Raw genomic sequence first — 18,112 nt, forward strand, 5'->3', positions numbered from 1 at the left:
AGGTTTTTCTAATTGACATATAGTTGATTTACAATGTTGTGTTAATTACTGCTGTGCAGCAAAGTGATTCAGTTATACATATATGGACATTCTTTTTTTATATTCTTTTCCATTATAGTTTATCCCAGGATGTTGAATATAGATCATGGTGTTTTTTTACCTTACATATGTGGTATGTCATTCTGCAACCTGTTTTTTTCAAAGTGCAGCCATGTTACTGCACAGAGAACGAGGTTTTCAAAGCAACTGCTATGCAGGATTCCAGCCTATCAACATACGTGGCTCCTCACCCCTTGCCCTCCTGAAGACATGTGAGCTGGTTCCCAATCATTTTGCGATGAATGTGGAACAGCAGGCTCTGGAGTCAGCCTGGGTTTGAATCCTAACCCTAATATTGACAGCTATGGTCTTAGACAAGCTCTTGCATCTTTTGGGCCTAATTGCCTCATCTGTGAAATGAGAGCAGTTCTCCGCTCATACGACCGTGTGGATTAAATGAGATGCCACATAAACTGCCTGGCCCAGAGCAAGTGCTCAAAACCAGCCACTGCTACTACTGTGCACTCCAGAGACTGGGAAGACAGAACAATCAATAAACACAAGTCTGGACAACAAAGACCATCTCAAAAATGGGACCAGTGACAGGTAGGACTCAGGTGGACAGAATGAAATCCAGACGGCTTCCAGGCAAGGCAAGTGGCCTGACCAGAAGACTAAGAGTGGGAAATGCTTGGGAATGTTTCAGGAATGCCCACTAGATGAGTTTGGCTGGGGCAGAGGGCTCCCATGGTGGGGATCATGGGAGGCAAGCCTCCAGAGAGATGTTGCAGCCAGAACACGATCACTGAAGGCTGAATTTTACGCCGGGACCAATTAGGACCCAACAAAGTTTCTTGAGCTGCAGTTACCGAATTATGTCCCTGCCGCCCAAATAGTTTTTTAAAATCAACTTTGAGTCTTGGAGGGCATTCTCAAAACCAGCTGTGCTTTCATTTCTCAACTGCAGATCAGATGACATAGGTCAGAGCACGTTCGGTCAAGTCCAGCCCTGTGGGGAAAGGTTAGTGGAGGCCAAGGTCAGGACAGAGCCAGGCATCTTTTTGGGGGGTGCAGAGAGAAGAGATAAAAGGGAAATGGAGAGAGAACTCAGCACCTGGGCGAGCGCTGTCAGAATGTGCTGGGGAGCAGGTAGTGTTCTTCAGGAATGGGGGCGTTCAAACGTTTTGTAGCCTGGGAAACTTCATAATAGTCTTACTCAGAATACCACACCACCTCTGGCCTCACTTCGGGGAGTAGAGCTGGAGAGCTGCCAATGCGACCGTCGTGCTCGAAGTGCGGTCCCTGGATTAGCAGCATCTGCCTCACCTGGGTACTCACTCGAAATGGCATCCTCAGGCCCCACCACAGATCTACAAATCGGAGTCAGAAACTCTGGGCTGGGGTCCAGCAATCTGTGCTTTAGCCAGGCCTCCCGATGAAGGGGACGCATGCAAGTAGGAGGACCACCAGGGTCTGATCCCACACCGCTCCCCCCACACAGGCTCCACCCCCAAAGACATCCTCCTGCAGCCTCAGCGCCCTCCAACCTTCCACCCCGTCTGCAACCACCACGTTAGACGTATGACAGGTCAGGGCCAGAAGAGGCCTCAAAGATCACCTGGTCAGGCCCCTGATTTAAAATGTAAGAAAACGGAGGGCCAGAGATGGCCAGTGCCTTGCCCAGAATCACCCAGTAGGTTGGTGGCAGTGACAGGACAGACCCTACAGGTCACTCCGTCCTGCCCCGGTGTCCTCACTTAGAGGACGTTCTCAGGATGTAGCCAAAAATACCTGTGCCCACGAAATTCAGGGTGCCAAACCCCACTGGGTCCCAGGACCCCTTCTGCCCCTCCCTCCTTCTCACTATCAGTGTCAAAAACAGAATAGCACAGAACCCCTCGTGCCCTGTGGGAGCTGTGGGAGGGCGCTGGACCCAGGACTAGAAGCAGAGACGACAGGTTGCAGGGCGGGGGGCAGGACCTGAGAGCATCTGTGACACGGGGCGGGGGCGTGAGCAGGGGCTCTGGAGCAGACCTGCTGATTCAAACCCCATGTCTGCCACTTCCTGGTTGCATGACCCAGGACAAGTGCTGTAGCCTCTCTGTGCTCAGTTTCCCCACCGTTAACATGAGGATGCTAATGGTCCCTGCCTCATTGGGTTGTGCTGAGAATGAAGGATGGTTAAAATCAGACTGTCCTATATAAAAAAGGATGTATATGTGTGTATAACTGAGTCACTCTGCTGTACAGCAGAAATTAACACAACATTGTAAATCAACTCTACTGCAATAAAAAATAAATTTAAAAAAATAAGACTATTCTGAGAAGAGCACGTGGGACCCGGTCACAGCACAGCGTCTGTCATCCCCATGATGAGTTAAGGTTCCCTAGAAGATTCCCTCAGCAGCTGCTCCACTGAAGGCAAAGCCAAGGCCCACAGAGGCGTGGGAGCCATGAGAACAAGGTGCCCGGCACTCCGGGCAGATGCATGCACTGTCCCCAAGCTGGGTTCTGCGGTAGGTGTGCGAGATATGCTGGTAGAAATCAGCCCCTCCTATTCAGCAGGTCTCTATGGAGTCCCTGTGAAGTGCTGGCTACAGGATAAAACACAGTCCCTGCCTCTGACACAGCACACAGAGAGAAAACAAAAATATCCAGGAGCCTGATGCCACCCAGGGCGTGTGGGTGCAGCTCCAGGGAGCCTCCCCTGGGCTAAGATGCTGGCTGAGCCACCCTCTCTGGCCAGCGACCCACCCGGGCAGGTGAGGACTGGTACCTGGGAAGGTAACAGGGTGGAGCCTCAAGGCCAGGTGCCTGATCAGAGTCCAGGTAACAGGCAAGTCACCTGGGTGGGGACACAGCTTGCGGCCCAGGACCGGGGGCGGCGGGGTGGGAAGCAGGGAAGAGTGACCAGTCATTTCCACGGAGACAGGACGTGACCCTGGATAATGACGCCTGCACGAGGGTCAGGGATGGATAAGGTTGCTCCTCCTCCACCATGGCTGCCCCAGGTCCCAGGGCGCTGCTCTGAACTGCAAAGAGGGAGGGTAGGCCTGTCTTGGTCGCAGCCAGGGCAGGGGCAGGCCCCCAGCGGGCTAGACAGAGGGTCTGCTGGCTGCTGGGAGAGGGAAGCCAGGCCCAGCCCTGGACCAGCACGTGCAGCCAGTCTTCGCTTGCCCACCCGGGTGCTCACCCCCCCATCACATGGCGGAGGAAGGCTGACCGCCGTCCCCCCGCCCCCCGCCAAGTCACCCTCTGACGGAACTTTGTCCCAGGAACTTGGCCTGGGGGACCCAGGGAATCTGGCTGCACCTTCGGCACCCCAGCCCACCTCCCGCACAGCCTGGAGGTAGATTCCAGGTGGCAAAAGAGAGGGGCTTGACCTTACACATCCTGTAACTATGGGCAGAACACAGATCCATCTGTCCGGCTGGTTGATGTTTTCCCAGCTCTCACCAAAGGGGCCGGCCCAACAGAGGCTCTCAAATAAACATGCTGAATAAATGCAGAAATAGGGAAATGAGCGAGTGCCTTGAAGAGACTCGGTGACATTTTCTGGAACCTGGAACCCGCTGTTCCTTGGGTTTCTCCCTTCCCCTCTCACTGCCCCCTCCTCCGGGCTGCCCGGGGTCACCTTCCCCATAAGCACCAGCCCCCAAATCTTTGTCTCTTACAATTGGAAAGTGACAAGAGACGAAACACAATTGTCCTCTCTTGCCTTCGATATGCTGCATCTGCTAAAGTACCATGGGGCCTCTGTGGACCAGCAGCAGGACGGTGAGTCAAGGTCACGGCCGGCCAGGACTACACCCTGACAACCAGCTCTACTATTTCCAATCAGATGAACTCGAAAGCAGGTAAATCTAGAATTTTTAAATCTCCATTTAGAAAAAACTGCACCCTCTCCTCCTCAGGGAAGCCCTATTTTCATATCTATACATTTTTCTTTCAATTTCCCATTAGATAACATTTTCTAAAATTCTGCCCCTGCTTCTCTTGAGACAGCTCTTCCAGCTGTAGATGTCTTGGCTAATAATACTGGCCACCCCAACTCGACTCTAAACTCCAAGAAGGAGGGAGGGACTATGGCCTTTTATTTTTGCAGTGTCGTGTCCCAAGGCTTAGCACCATCCTTAGCACATGGCTGGAGCCAAGAGCTGGGACAGAAGAGGGTTGAGCCTCTCCTCTCCCTGTGCTGCAGAGAGAAGGCCAGCTAGCGCCCCTGGCCATCCTTCCCCAATAGTCCAGATGCTGGGACAGGCCTGGACAGGCAGTGAGGCGGGCGGCCAGATGCAGCTCAGCATCCATGGTGGGAGGAACACACCGCCAGCTTCAGGCCCCCGTTAGCAGTCTGTTACGCACTTGGAAGACAATCCTTTGAAAACAAATGGAATACAAGGCCTCCCCTTCAACTCCTGCCCCAGGGACAGAAGCCGGGGGCTCCCAGAAGACACAGGGCCCTCCCACGGAGGAGGGAACACTTCAGCCATAGGCCACATGCCCTAGGAGCCAGGCACTTCTTTCCACACCCTCCCCTTCACTGCCAGGGGCTTCGAGGGGCCCTAGCTCCTCCAAGGGCCTCAAAGACAAGGTTTCTGCCAAGGGTACAGAACTACACCCCTCCTCCACGCCCCTCCCCCCTCCCCATCTATCATGTTATTTCCCACTTGGTGTCTTATAGCCACACTTGTTAAAATGACTGCCACTTAAGAGGTGGCAAGAAGTCAAAAACGCAATCTGGAGCAAAGCTGATATTAAATAACTTCCTGAGCCTGGCATGTCTGCCAAGCCCCCCTCCTGGATCTCAGGTGGATCATAAAGAAACTACAGAAGATAAGGAGCCAGAGGCACCCCAATTCCAGCCCCAGAGCCACGCCTCTGCTGGGGGAAGGCCCCTCCCTTCTCTGGGCTGGAGTTTCTGCACCAGTAGAGCCTAAAGTAATTCCTTCCTATGTGATCCCACACCCCCAAACACACACACACACACACACACACACACACACACACACACACACTGAGTAAAGGATATGAAATGACGTCTGACACTCAAATCTACGCTGGAAGAGCCCTCCATGTCAACCAGCCCTACCCTCCTCTCGCCGTTTTCCAGATAAACACACTGAGCCTCAGAGATCTTGAGTCTCATGGCTGAGGCCAACCAGATAGGCTGGGGATTAAAGAATCTCAAGAAGAGTAATACCCAAGGAAAATACCAGAAAGGGTCTGGCTGTTAGATGCCGGGATTGGTTGGCTACAATGAAGTCAGTCAGGTGCACAGGTGTGTTCTGCAGCTGTGGCCTCATGCCATTGGCCCAGCAATAAACACTCCCAATGGCCATCATCACACTTGTGTCCTCAGAGTATCATCTCTATCTGCTCACACTTGAAGGGGAGAGAAATTCATCTGATGGATCCTCTGAAGCCTGACGCCGAGTCAGTCTCATATGCCTCAGCAATGCCCACCATGGCCACCCTACCAGATCAGAATACACTGCTGTTCTCCATTCTGGCCACTTGGTGTCACTGCTGTCCCCAATGAACTAGAACCATAGCGGGCTCCTTGGGAAGTAAAATGATCCTACCAGGCCAACAGGATCCCATACATACCCCCTGCACTGTGTCCTAATTCCATCCTTCCTCCAGAAAGAGACAGTCCATCATGGAGTATCCATCCATCATGTTCCAGACACTTTCCACACATCATATAAACTAATCATCACAGCAACACCTCCCAACAACACCTGACTTTGCAGGTGAAGAAAATGAGACCCTGAGAAATTAAGCAATTTACTCAAAGTTCAAAAAAAACAAGCAAGGAGGAGGGCAAGAATTGGAACCCGAGTTTGACATCAAATTCCATGACCTTTTCACAACATACTTTAGCCTCCCTTGAGTTATCAGACTCTGTGCTATGGGTTCTGGTTATATCAAGTTGGTTTGCCATGACCCTCGGAGGTGCTGGGAGAAAACCACGTGCAGCTCTGTTCAAAGGCACAATCATAATAGGGCAGGATAAGTAGCACCTCCCTTCCTGCAGAAATCATGGTCTAGTGCCCTCTTGTGGCTGATCATAGAACTGGAATGAATGCGCATGGGAGGCTCTTCAGGGTGGATTGGAGGGACTGAGCAGTCACCCCCTTCCCAGTGGACTCATCCATTCTTTCTCCCAGGGCTGGTCCTGGAGCCCCAACTGTAGCTGACAGGCCTAGTCAATTACAATAGCCGGAAGAGAATCATCCAGTGAGTGGGAAGCTACATAGAGCAAGAACAGCAGTAAAACCAAAAGGAGCAACACCTGCAAGGGGCTGGGTGCTCCTGAGTCACCCTGCATGCAGGTTCCTGGCATCCCAACTCCCAAGGCTGGGGAGTGGGGGAGGCGGGCAGCAGGAAGGCTCTGCCTGGACACTGCCACTTGGTTTCCTAGCTGAGGCTATCAGTAGCAACCATTACAATCTCCCTGTTCTTGGGCAGACATGTGCCTCAGCCACTTTGTCACCTTTTCCAAATACATGCCATGTTAGTCCTTCTGTTGCCTCCCTGAGCTCTGGCCCTAGGGGAGGTCCTAGCTCCCCTCTCATCCCACTCTTCAAGGACCCAGAAACGCCCCCTGCCCTTCACCTCTGAGAGACTCCTATTGTACCATTTGCCAGTTTGGCCTCTGTGCACCCATCATATGCCAGGCACTTACTATAATCTCATCTAATCCTCACAACTACTCTAGGAAGACGGATCTAGTTAGCCCAGTTTTTCAGATGAAGAGACAGAAGCTCAGAGAGGTTAAGTAACTTGCCTAAGCTCACACAGGGGCAGAGCCAGGATTTAAACTGAAGGTTATCTGGCCAAAGAAGCCACTATTCTTCCTATGACACTGGGTTGCCTTTGAGGCAAAAGAACCATTGAAAGTCTTGGGGCCCAGGAATAGTTCTAATGGAAGCCCTTGGTTTAAAAGATTAATCAGTCAAGATGTGGAGGATGAGCTGGAAGTAGGAGAGGCTGGACTCGGGAAGAACAGATGAGGGTCATAAAAAGTAACCACACCTGTGGGAATGATGTTCTGGAGAGTGGTGATGAGAAGAGGAAGAAAACGAGAGGGAGAGACAAGCATTAAGACTTTTACACACACAGACTGGAGTGCACGTTCTCATCAAAATCTTAAAATAACCCGGTATTATCAGTATTATTTCTGATGAGGAAATGGAAATCAAAAAAGTATCCAGCCCAGGGTCACACAGCTGGGAAGAGGCAGAGTTGTGAACGCAAGCTTCATTTAGCAGGTGCCATCCATTAGCAAGGTTGTCTACGCAAATGATCTCCAGCCTAGTAGGACGGCCATAAATGTTATGTTCATCCCTGTTCTTCAGGGATCAGCCTCAAAAAAGTATCAGAAATAAGTAGGTGGGAAAAGACTAACCACAACAGAGAGGGTCCCACCTGCAGCCCTGGGTCCAGCAGCTATGGATGGCCCTCAGGGCAGAGCTGCAGGCCCCAGATCTGAGAGCTCAGGACCCACTAAAAAAGAGGGAGATCCCGTCTCCAAAACGAATAGCTGTGTTAGTGGGACAAGGCTCCTTCATGAACCAACTAGTGCAAAGAACAAGACAGCATCTGCTCAAATACGAGACAGCTTGGAACAGCCAGAGAAGAGCTCAAAGCACGCACAGAAAGGAAACAGTCAAAACTAGCCAGTCCAGGCAGGGCCCAGGACCCTGGTTTGCACGGCACTTTGATACCCATCAATTTAGATGGGTGTCTCTGAGAACAGAGGTGGTCTAGAGAGGTTGAGAGACAGCACCAAGCTCTCATGTCTGGTAAATATCAGGACCCCGTGCTTCCTGAGCAGCTACTTGGTGTCTAAGTAATTACCAAGCTTGGCATGGCTGGGGTCGGGGGCAGCGGGGAGAGACGGGAGAGATGCCTCCACACTTGGACCGCCATATGAAATGGCCTGAGGGAGTTCATAAAGCTCCCATGACACTAACTCTGCAGTGTAGCCGTCTGTCAACTTCTCTGTGTCCCCATCAAGACTTATCTTCCTGGGCAGGAACGATGTCCCGTTCATTCATCTCCATGACCCTCGTGCAGATGCACTGACCCCTCCTGCTGCTGCTGAGACAAACTTGGTGGGAAGGAGAGCACTCCAGCCCACTTCTGGTCACCCAGGGCACTCTCCCAGCCGCCTCCTGGGAAGCTCAGGTGCAGGAGACTCACATGTCTGGGCTGCAGACATGATGGAGGCAGGACCCCATGATGAGGGCTGCGAGAGGCCCAGCCTAGGGGAGAGCTGACCTCCCTGCTCAGCCCTGGCTCAAAAAAGGCTCTGAAAGCCAGGTCAGCCGGTGCACATCTCACCACACTGGAGCCGCAGCCCCAGCTCGCAGGAAAGGCAGCCACCACCAGCCTCGGTCGGTCTCGTGCGCAGCACTGCCCTCTGGTGGCCACCAGGAGTCTAGACGCAGACGATCTTTGTAGGCAGGAAGCCAAAGGCTTCAGGGCTTGTTTACGGGAGACCTCAGTCGTGATGTGCGTGGAACACATAAGAGATGCAATTGTGGGTGCGCAAAGACGCCTCCAGATGCGCGCACACGGCCCACTTTACCGCGGGAAGCAGCCCAGATTAGGACTGCGCATCTAAGATTGCTCCTTCTCTGTTTGCAGGAGGCTAAGGGCTCCTTTCGCTGCCTCTGGAAGAGCCCAGATCCCTCAGCCCCAGAGCAGAGGCTTGCAGAGGGCGGTAGGATGAGAGCCACACCAGCTGGGGAGGTGGCCTCCGAGGCGTTCTGGTCCCACTGTGCCAGGAACTCGCTGGGTGATTGAGTCAAGTCCATTCACCTCTCTGGAGCCTTGGGTTCCTTCTCTGTAAAACTGTGTTTGGCCCCAATTATTTCTGAGCCCCTTTCCAGGTCAGATGATTTATGGTTCAAAGTCTTGATCTTTTTCCTAACTCAAAAACACTCTCAGACGTCTGGAAATGCAAATAAGCAACATAGTGCCCTACCGCTTGAGGAGCCCATCGAGTATGTGATCACCCTGATCTGACAGTGACCCTGAGAGGGAGATAAACTCCAATTCCCAGAGGTGACCCCAAATCCCAGAAGGGGAAACCAAGGCCAGAGAGGCTCTAGGATGTGGTGAACTCTTCCAGCCAAGAAGCAGCAAAATGGGGTGTTTCCACAAATTCCTGCCCTGCAATTGTAGCACTTTGCTGGGTACCCCAGCTCTCTCTGCAGGGACAGCTGTAGCCATCCCCCATGCTCATCCCTATGGAGAGACAGATGGAGCTTCCCTGAGCAAGGGGGGAAGAGAGATGGAGCAAAGAGGACGGGTAGAGAGGAGTAAAGGCTGCTCATTTGAGGAGGAGGGAAGAGAAGGGCCAGGAAGAACCAGAATTCACCCTCCAGGAAAGACGCTCTAAATATCCGCTTCCAGCTCTAGGTGGACACATCAGACATCCCCCTTCTGCTCTACATCCAGTGGCAGCCTTGGAACTCCAAAACTCGAGCTGGGAGAAGCCAACCTGCCCTCTATTCTCCCATCCAGGCTCTCTCTGGCCATGGGCAATTGGGGACACAGTCCTGCTGACCGTGTCTCAGCCCAGAGTGGAGCTGGCTGGGGCCCAGCCACCAGCTTCCTGAATACTCGTCAGCCTCAGCTGGCACCTGGTCTCCTGGGGGAGCTGACCTGACCTCAGAAACCAGGATGCTATGGGGTGGTCAGCGAGGCCTGGGGAGAGGGCTTGCTTGGGACGAGCCTCATGGGAGGCCTCCCCAAGCCTCCCCATCATTAGCACCTGGCTTTGACAGTGCTGGCCAGGGCTGCTTGGCCAACACCAGACCCACCACTGTCTCATCTGCCTTCCTCTCCAACCCCAGCCAGGGGAATTCTCAGCTAGGGAACTGGAATGTTATAAAATAAGGGATCCTCCTAGACCTTCATGTCTACCCTTTTATTTTATTATTAATTTATCTTGATGATCATAGATTCGTGAATGTGTATATATAGCAGTATATATCCACATGTATAAGAATATAGCAAAAGAGTATAGGCAATGGAGCTTAACATTAAATGTCAGACTCCTCTGATTGGCTTCGTGAAATGAAGCAAGTCACATTCCATCTCTGGACTCATTTTCCCCATCTGTAAAATGGGACGAATAATAGTACTTATCTCCTAGGGTTGGTGTGAGGCCGTAATGGGTTATATTACCTCCAAATTGCTTGGAACAGTGTCTGGAACATAGTAAGTGCTCAGTAAACGCTAGCTGCCATGAGTTATCATGTATCGACAGCTTTCTCTTTACCCGGCATGACACAGGCCACTGACCCTCAGAGTGCTGCTAAAAGGTAGTTGTTATTATTATCCTCATCTCACAGAGAAGGCAACTGAGGCCCAGAGGAGGGAAGGGGTTTGTCCAAAGCTAGGAAAAGGCCAGGTCTGGAGGAGCTGCTGGGGACAGGTTTCTCTCCCTGCTGGATGATTCTGTCTGGGGACAGAATCCTGAATCTTCCACCACCCAGACGGGGGATACTTATGATGGGACAAGCCAGATGGGGGAACAGGGGCAGAAGTGAAGTTAGAAAGGACAGGCTCCAAACTGGCTGCACCCACAGATCCCTGAGCCCTGTGTGTAAACAGAGCTCAGCAGAGCCCTCGCCAAGAGCAGTTTTAATTGGCATGGGATGCAGGCTGCGAAGAGCCCTGGGGCTGCCAGCCTTGCATAGTTGCTGCCTCTGGGGACCCCAGATTTGGAATCACTGCCCCAGAGGGAGACACAGTCGTGGGCGAGGCTCTGGCTTTGACAGAGTGCCCAGAAAGGGTGCCAGAGCTGAGTAGGAGAAGGCGGTGCTGCCATCTGGGCAGGGACGTCCTCTAGCAGCCCGAGGACCCCTAAGTCCCCGCCTCTCTCTGCGCCTCTCCTGGGACCCTCGCAGGTAAGGTGAGGGAGGAGCTGACTGCAGGGGTCCCTTCCAACTCTGAATTCCGGGGAGCCCTGCCCTCGGAGGTAGTAGGCAGAGATCTGAGGATCCTCATGGGAGTTCCACTGGGCACTGAGAATCTGGAGTCTTCATTTCTGACGGTCTGACATCCAGTCCATCAAAGAGGACCTGCCAGCATGCCCAGCCCCCAGGAGTATTTAGGTTTCCCAAAGTGGAGGCCAGCAAGGCTCAGGGGATGACAGACGACTTGAGCTGAGGGCTCAGTTGCTCATCGATAGATCTGGGGGACCGAGTCCAGCCTCCACTCAGGCCACGCTTAGACCCAACCACCAGGCCACTCAGCTGCCCTCCACAAGGCCCTCATGGATGGGCCGCTCCCATAGCGCTGCCCCTTGGGAAAGAAGGAACTTTCTGGATGAAGATAGTCTGCTTCTCCGTTCCCAACAGCCAGAGGGTATCCAGCTACAGGGTTACTGCCGGGGAGAGAATGGAGTCCAGGACACCAGAGCGGCCACGAAGGGAGCATCAGAGGAGGAGCCTCAAGACCCTTCTGGATCTTTCCTTTTGTGAGACACTCAACCACTGGGATTCAATTTCTGTCCTTTATTTTGTTTGTTTTGTTAATCAGGACAATGGGGCTAATAATCGCTGCTTAGGTACTTCAAGTAGCTGTGGCAAAAAATAAACACAACAGGGACTTCCCTGGTGGTGCAGTGGTTAAGAATCCGCCTGCCAATGCAGGGGTCACAGGTTCGAGCCCTGGTCCGGGAAGATCCCACATGCCGCGGAGCAACTAAGCCCGTGTGACACAACTACTGAGCCTGCGCTCTAGAGCCTGCATGCCACAACTACTGAGCCCGTGTGCCTAGAGCCCATGCTCCGCAACAAAGAGAAGCCACCGCAATGAGAAGCCCGTGCACCGCAACAAAGAGTAACCCCCGCTCGCTGCAACTAGAGAAAGCCTGCGCACAGCAATGAAAATCCAACACAGCCAAAAATTAATTAATCAATTAATTAAAAAAATAATAAACACAATAACTGTAAACTGGAGAGCAGGAAGAAATGAATTTGGGGGGGGGAGGGATTCATGGAGGTGAAGGATGTGCTACAAGGGACAAAGGGCAGGACCCAGAGGGCTACTAGGGACCGTCTTTTGAGAACTGGCCTGGCCCTGGGACTAGGGGTGCTTAGGAATCCTGATCCCCTCTGCCACCCAGCCTGCTCCCTCCTCACATGCCCCTGCCCCTACTCCCAATTCATCAACCCCTCCTGGGAACAGAGCCAAGAAGGAGAGCCAGGGGCTTCAGGACCACCCCTCCTACTGTCAACCCAGCTCCCTCTCAAGCCCAGGCCCTTCCAGCCACGACAACGTTGGGCACCAAGCTTTTTTGATTATGCATGCTTTAGCAATAAAAATTCATCTCGTAACCCCCAAACACTCCTATTTATTAAATTATATGCTTATACTTCTTCGATTCATATATTAAACATTAAATATTCCCTCTTCTCAACGAGAATAACTTGAAATAGAAGCTCTAACGTTTTCTTCTCACACCCAGCAGAGGCCCCTGCTCTGGCAATGAGCTGAAACTCTGCAGAAGGACATCTCCCTGCCTTGAGCTCACGGTACACGGGGGGCATGGGGGCGGGCCGCGAAGCTGGGTATCCAGCCTCTAATGGGAGGCTGCAGGCCTCAGCGCATTCTTGCTAGGGGTGGCACTTGGTTTGGACAGTGGACTCCAAACTGGGTGGCCCAGAGTACTCTAGAGGTGGAAGGGGAAGGAACGAAGGGAAAATGGCCAGCGAGGGAGCACCTGCTGTCTTCCTCTGGGTGGCATCACAAGGGTCAGCACCAAGCCCAGGGATGGTGCCCTTAGAAGTGGCCTAGCAGAACCTCCTTGGGGATGTTCCCTGGGCCCCGGGATGGCATATGTCTGAGCTGGAAAGGACACTGCTCCATGGCCTCAATTCACAGTTGAATTTCCAGGCTCAGAAAGACTACAGTCTTCTACTGTGGCTCACAGAGGATAAAGGGTAAATCCAGGTGTGGGACTCATGTGTCTCATCCCTTTCTCCAATCCTACCCTGCCAATGGCCAACTGGAGGCCCCAAAGGGAGGCTGGAGATGGTGTCTGTGATCCCAGTACAGTCCACTGAACGCAGCCCTCTACATGGGGACCCCAGCCCAGGCAGCAGCAGAGATGCCACAATACTGGCAAAGGCCAGCCCAAGGGAGGCCTTTGTCCACCCCTACAGTCAGAGAGAAGGAGTCAGCCACCAGGGACAGGTAAGGCAAGGATGGAGAGCTGCCCAGGGGAGCGGATGTCAGGCCCGTCCCTCTTCACAGCCATTCTTTCCACTTCCGCTCCGCAGGAGAGTGGTCAGCCTCTTGCAGGATGCTGGGCTGACTCCCCGGCTGCATGCTCAGCCCTTGGTAGCCAGGCCAAGAACTCTCAGAGCTAGGGCCGGGCTGGGCTGGGTTTACCCAAATCCATCATGTGCTCAGGTCCCCTGGAGCTGCAGAGCTGATGCCCTGGGCTTCGGGCTGTGCCTCGGAAGACTGACCTGGGCTGAGGATTCTGGCTCCAGGGAGGGTCCTCCAGGGAAGGCCTGGATTCCACCCACCAACAGCCTGGCCTCCATACAAAATCTCAGGGCCTCTTCAGTCCAGGGTCCCCAGCTTTTATCCTGGAAGTACCTCTTTCCCCAGGGCTATAACCACTTCCCCTTCTAAATCTCACCTCAAAGGCCCCTCACATCTCTACCTCCCTCCCTCAGGCCTAGCCCCAATGTGGGGGGCTCCTGATTGAACCCTATGATGTTCTTGGGGCCTGGTTCACACCCCTGACTGCAGCCCAGCTCTCACTGGTAATTGTCAAGGCTGGCTCTCCCCTTGACCCTTAGAAAGGCTAAGAATCAGGAAGTCAGTACAGCAGCCAAAGCCCCAAATGATCCCTCACCTAGCCAGGGGAGGGCCTGCAGGGAAGACAGGGGAAATCAAGGGACCAGAGTGCTGTAAACACCAGGGACCCTGTGGTGGCTCGTGTGGAGACGCAGGTGGCAGCTCAGGGTCCCAGCCAAGAGCCCACTGTCTTCACAAGCCCAGGAACACCCAGCCCAGCGATGCCATCTTCTCCCCCTGGATTTTCTTTCTAGCAGTCCAAGGATGCGCTACTCCAACCCAACCCCAGGCAGGCCTGGCCTAGAGACGCCAGAGGGCCCCCCCTCCCAGCCACCACCCTTCTGCCTTTGTGACGTCAGAGCCTGGCTGGGTGCGGCCGCATATGGACCCTTCTAGGTAAGGTTACTGCGTGTCAAGAGCGCCAACGGCAGAGGGATCGGCCTCTTGAACAGAAAGAAGCCAAAAGGGAGGGCACTTTGGGAGGGCGGAGGTGAGACCCACACTTCTGCCCTGAGGCCTTGCAGAGGATTTCCTCCTGATACTGATGGGGCAGCCACCTACCCCATTAGAGGCGCCCTCCGATGGGGACACAGGAGCCACCACACATGCCACCCCTGAGAGGAAGGACCACAGGGAATCTCTGGTCCCTCTGAAAACTCAGGGGCGATCAGTTCAGCACCTGAGGGAGAGACCTCAGGAGTCCACAGCCCCGAGAACAGGAGGGTGGCTGGGTGGCGGTCACCCCAGGTTCCCTTAGCTAGGCCCGCTGGAACTCCAGCTTCTGCCCCAGCCTCTTCCTCGGCCCCCAGAGTCTGCCCAAGCTGCACCCCCAGACATACACCAGCATCAAGAGCTTCAGGTTGATGGAAGGCTGGGGGACCCCTTGATCTCCAAATCTCTGATAGCATCAGAAATCTAAAGAACACATTCCTTTTCAGCAAAGCCCGGGCTTGGACTGAAGCCCCACCTCCAGGTCCCACTAAAGGAAGCCCCCCCTCCCTACCTGGAGGGCTCCTCTCTGTCCTCAAGCCCCTCCTTCCAGCCCACGTCCATAGGTAGCCCTGCAGAGTGGGGGACCTGGGTTTTGGGGTCCAACAGACAAAGGCCTAAGCCTGGCTCACTGCTGGGGCTATGTGCCCCCAGGAAAGTTACTTTGTAGCCTGAGCCTCCATCATGAGGTAAGACAGGGATGGTGACACCTGCTTCCCAGGGCAAGCAGGACTCCCCTCCTTCTCTGCTCTGCCTCCAGGCCAGAAGGCTAGGCCCTTCCCTAGTTCCATCAATACCAGCCATAGATATAACAGGGCACTGGGGAGAAGATGGGATGAGGAAGGGCCATCCCACCCATGACCTCTACCCTCCCCCACCTGCCACCCGGCACAGCTCTGGTGGGAATCCAGTTCCCTGGCTCTTAGGTGTTGGGGTGGATTCAAGGAAAGGAGTCCTGACTTCCTGGCAAAGTGTCTGAGTCCTGAAACAAGGATGGAGACACACACAGAGGGACTCCCAATCTACTCCCGGATTACCTACCCCAGCTGCCCCTCTGGGGTCCTTCAGTGGCAAAGGGGACAAGAAGCCACCCCATCCCCTCCCATCATTACCTTCCCAGCAGCCCCACCTTGGGCCCTTTGCCTGGAAAGCTCAACCCAACTCTTCTTTATCAGACTGCTTCCCCTAGCTTTCTTTTCAGAGGGGGGACACCTCTGCATGGCCATAAAGAGCCTACGTGATTGTGACCCTCCCCACCTCCCACCAGCTTCCTACAGGGACACGCACCCTTGGAACAGAGAACAAGCTGGCTGAGGCTCACCAGCTCCCAGAGGCCCGCACTGGGCACCTGGGGCACCGTCCCTCCAACCCCTGGCCCACCCGATCCCCTGAAAATCCCTAGGTCCAGCTCCTGAGCTCCTGGACCCACTGCTAGGCTCCCCCCTCCCATCCCACACACACCCCTACCCCCACCCCTCAGTGCACATCCAAGGCAGAGGTTCCCTGACAATCTCACTCCCGCCCTCCTGGCTGCATCCTTGGGGATGCTGGAATGCTGTGGCCTGCAGGTGGGAGAAGCTGCACTGGGTCCATCCTGTTTCTCCTGCCCTCCCCTCCACCCCACCCTTGGCTATTTATCTTGTCACCCCAGGCCAGCCGGGCTGAAGGTGGTGAGGGGGTGAACGGTCAAGCCAAGATATGGGTCAAGCTTGTCTCCTGGGCCAGGAGTCAGGGACACCTCCTGGGCTGCACACTTCCCTCAAACTGTTAGCTGCAAGAACACGAGCAGAGTCTCCATGAAGCCAAGAGGGTGGTGGGCTTCGGAGAGAGCAGGACTGCAGTCCCTCCAGGCTTTACAGCCCCATCGCACTGGGGCCGAGATGAAGGGAGAGCTGATGCCTGGGAGGGCAGCACCCACGGCAGAATCCAGCCCCTCTGGAGTCTGCCCAAATGCCTGCCTCAGACCCCAGCCAGGACTTCAGTGCCAACCCTTTTCAGCATCCCACCCACTTCAGGGGTCTCCAAGGGGTGGGGACCTTGAGGGGAGACAGGTGAGAGCTACCCCCTGAACACTCCCAGTGCCATCCACACCCTTCTCTGGATGGCAGGATGGGATGGGGGTCACCTGGCTGAGGTCAGTGGAAGATAATCTGGACAGGCTCTCTCCGCCCATGCTTCTAACCCACATCCCTGCCGAAGAAAAATAACGGCGGGGGGCCATGGGTAGGGGGAAGAGCAGGCCACCACAGGTCTCACTCAGACAGGACAGAACCAAGCAAACGCTAGTCAGAGTTCAATTTTCCAAATAAAGGGATCTGCACGATCGTTTAAGAAGCCCCATCCCCAAAACACGCAAGCCTTCCCTCCTCCCTTCATCATCCTGACTCGGAATTACTGGAACAGTTATCAAAGCTCAAACAGGAACAGGATCTGTAGGCGCCCAGATGCAGATGAGGGTGGGAAAGGGCGGGGGGGGGGGTGGGGGGTGTCTCGGAAATGCCCAAAATGGGGTTGGAGAGGGCGGGCGAGAAGGAAAGGGAAGAGGTAGGCGTCCATGACGGCCTCGACATGTCCAAAGTCCCCCTGCGAGCAGCCAACTCCCAACTTGTTTACTTGACAGCGTGTTTTGCTGTTTCCAAAAGGAAACAGTTAAACCTCTGGGCTGGATCGCGAGCAGTCCCTGTCACCTTCCCTCCCGGTTAAGCGCTGCCGCCGCCACCGCTGTCGCTGCCGGCGCCGCTGCCGGGGAATTGAACCTCGTCTACTTTATTCCACTTGAGCGTGGCCAAACTGTTGCTATTTAGTGGGGGGCAAAGAACCCGATTCGCACCCTCGAAACGAGCCGCAGCGCCTGGGGGCGGGGGCGGGAGCCGGGCCCCGCGTGCCCCGGCCGGCTGGGGTCCTCTCGCGGGAGAGGCACACACACGCATCACCAGATCACGCCTCGCCAAGGCCGGAGTCACCTGGAATACGCAGCCCGAGAGCATCTCCCGAGCCAGAGCGAGCCTGACGCGCGCCCGGCGGGCGGCGGGCGGCGGGCGGCGGGCAGCGGGCAGCGGCGAGCTGGGGCGGGCGGAGGGCCAGCGAGCCTGACGCGCGCCCTGCGGGTCGGCGGGCGGGCGAGAGGGAGACGCGGAGCGAGGGGAGAGGCGGGCTGGGGAGCGGCCGCCTGACTTACATGGAAGTGATATTCCTTGAGATGTCCGTGATGTTGATGCTGGCATTCCCATTGCTGTTCCCTGAATCCTGCCCTTCCAGGAGGGGGAAGAGATTCCCATCGTCCGGCCGCCGGCAATTGATCTCAGTCTTGCTGCAGACACAATTTGCAGGGCAAGCCAGCACGGAACCCACATAGTCCAGCCAGACGCTTCCCAGCAAGAAAATCCGCCAGAAACTACACTTGGCTGGGCAAAGAGAGACATCCATCTCCGATCGCTGCTTCTAAAAAAGAGGAGGAGGAGAGGAGAGGGGGGTGGGGTGGGGGGAGTGGGGAGAGCTGGGGGGGAAGGAAACAAAGACGGCGAGGGAGGGGGGAAGGGGGAGGGGGGCCTCTGCCTTTGAAACGCCGTGCGATCAGATGCAAAATCCTTCAGCGTCTGAAACCATCGCGGCCGCCGCCGCCGCCGCCGCTGGGTGGGAGCCGCGGGGAGCGCCTAGTGGCGCGGTCTGCCTGGCATGGTGGCCGGCTCTGCGCTCGCCGGCTCGCCGGGTCCGGGGGCTCGGGAAGCGAGCCGCGCTCTCCGACTCC

The 18,112-nt window shown here is 55.0% G+C and overlaps 1 protein-coding gene across 5 annotated transcripts in view; it reads right to left on the reverse strand.

The window, feature by feature from the left end:
• Nucleotides 1-17,834, reverse strand: part of NTRK3 (neurotrophic receptor tyrosine kinase 3) — a 372,854-nt gene extending 355,020 nt beyond the window's left edge. For all 5 annotated transcript variants that reach the window (XM_060156177.1, XM_060156174.1, XM_060156183.1 and 2 more), the window contains exon 1: nt 17,543-17,834. In XM_060156177.1, coding sequence (XP_060012160.1) covers nt 17,543-17,790 — 248 coding nt within the window. In that variant the 5' untranslated portion in view covers nt 17,791-17,834. The remainder of the gene's footprint in view (nt 1-17,542) is intronic.
• Nucleotides 17,835-18,112: the final 278 nt, after the last annotated feature.

The sequence above is a fragment of the Lagenorhynchus albirostris genome, chromosome 1 (genome assembly GCF_949774975.1).
Source record: "Lagenorhynchus albirostris chromosome 1, mLagAlb1.1, whole genome shotgun sequence".
Lineage (NCBI taxonomy): Eukaryota > Metazoa > Chordata > Mammalia > Artiodactyla > Delphinidae > Lagenorhynchus > Lagenorhynchus albirostris.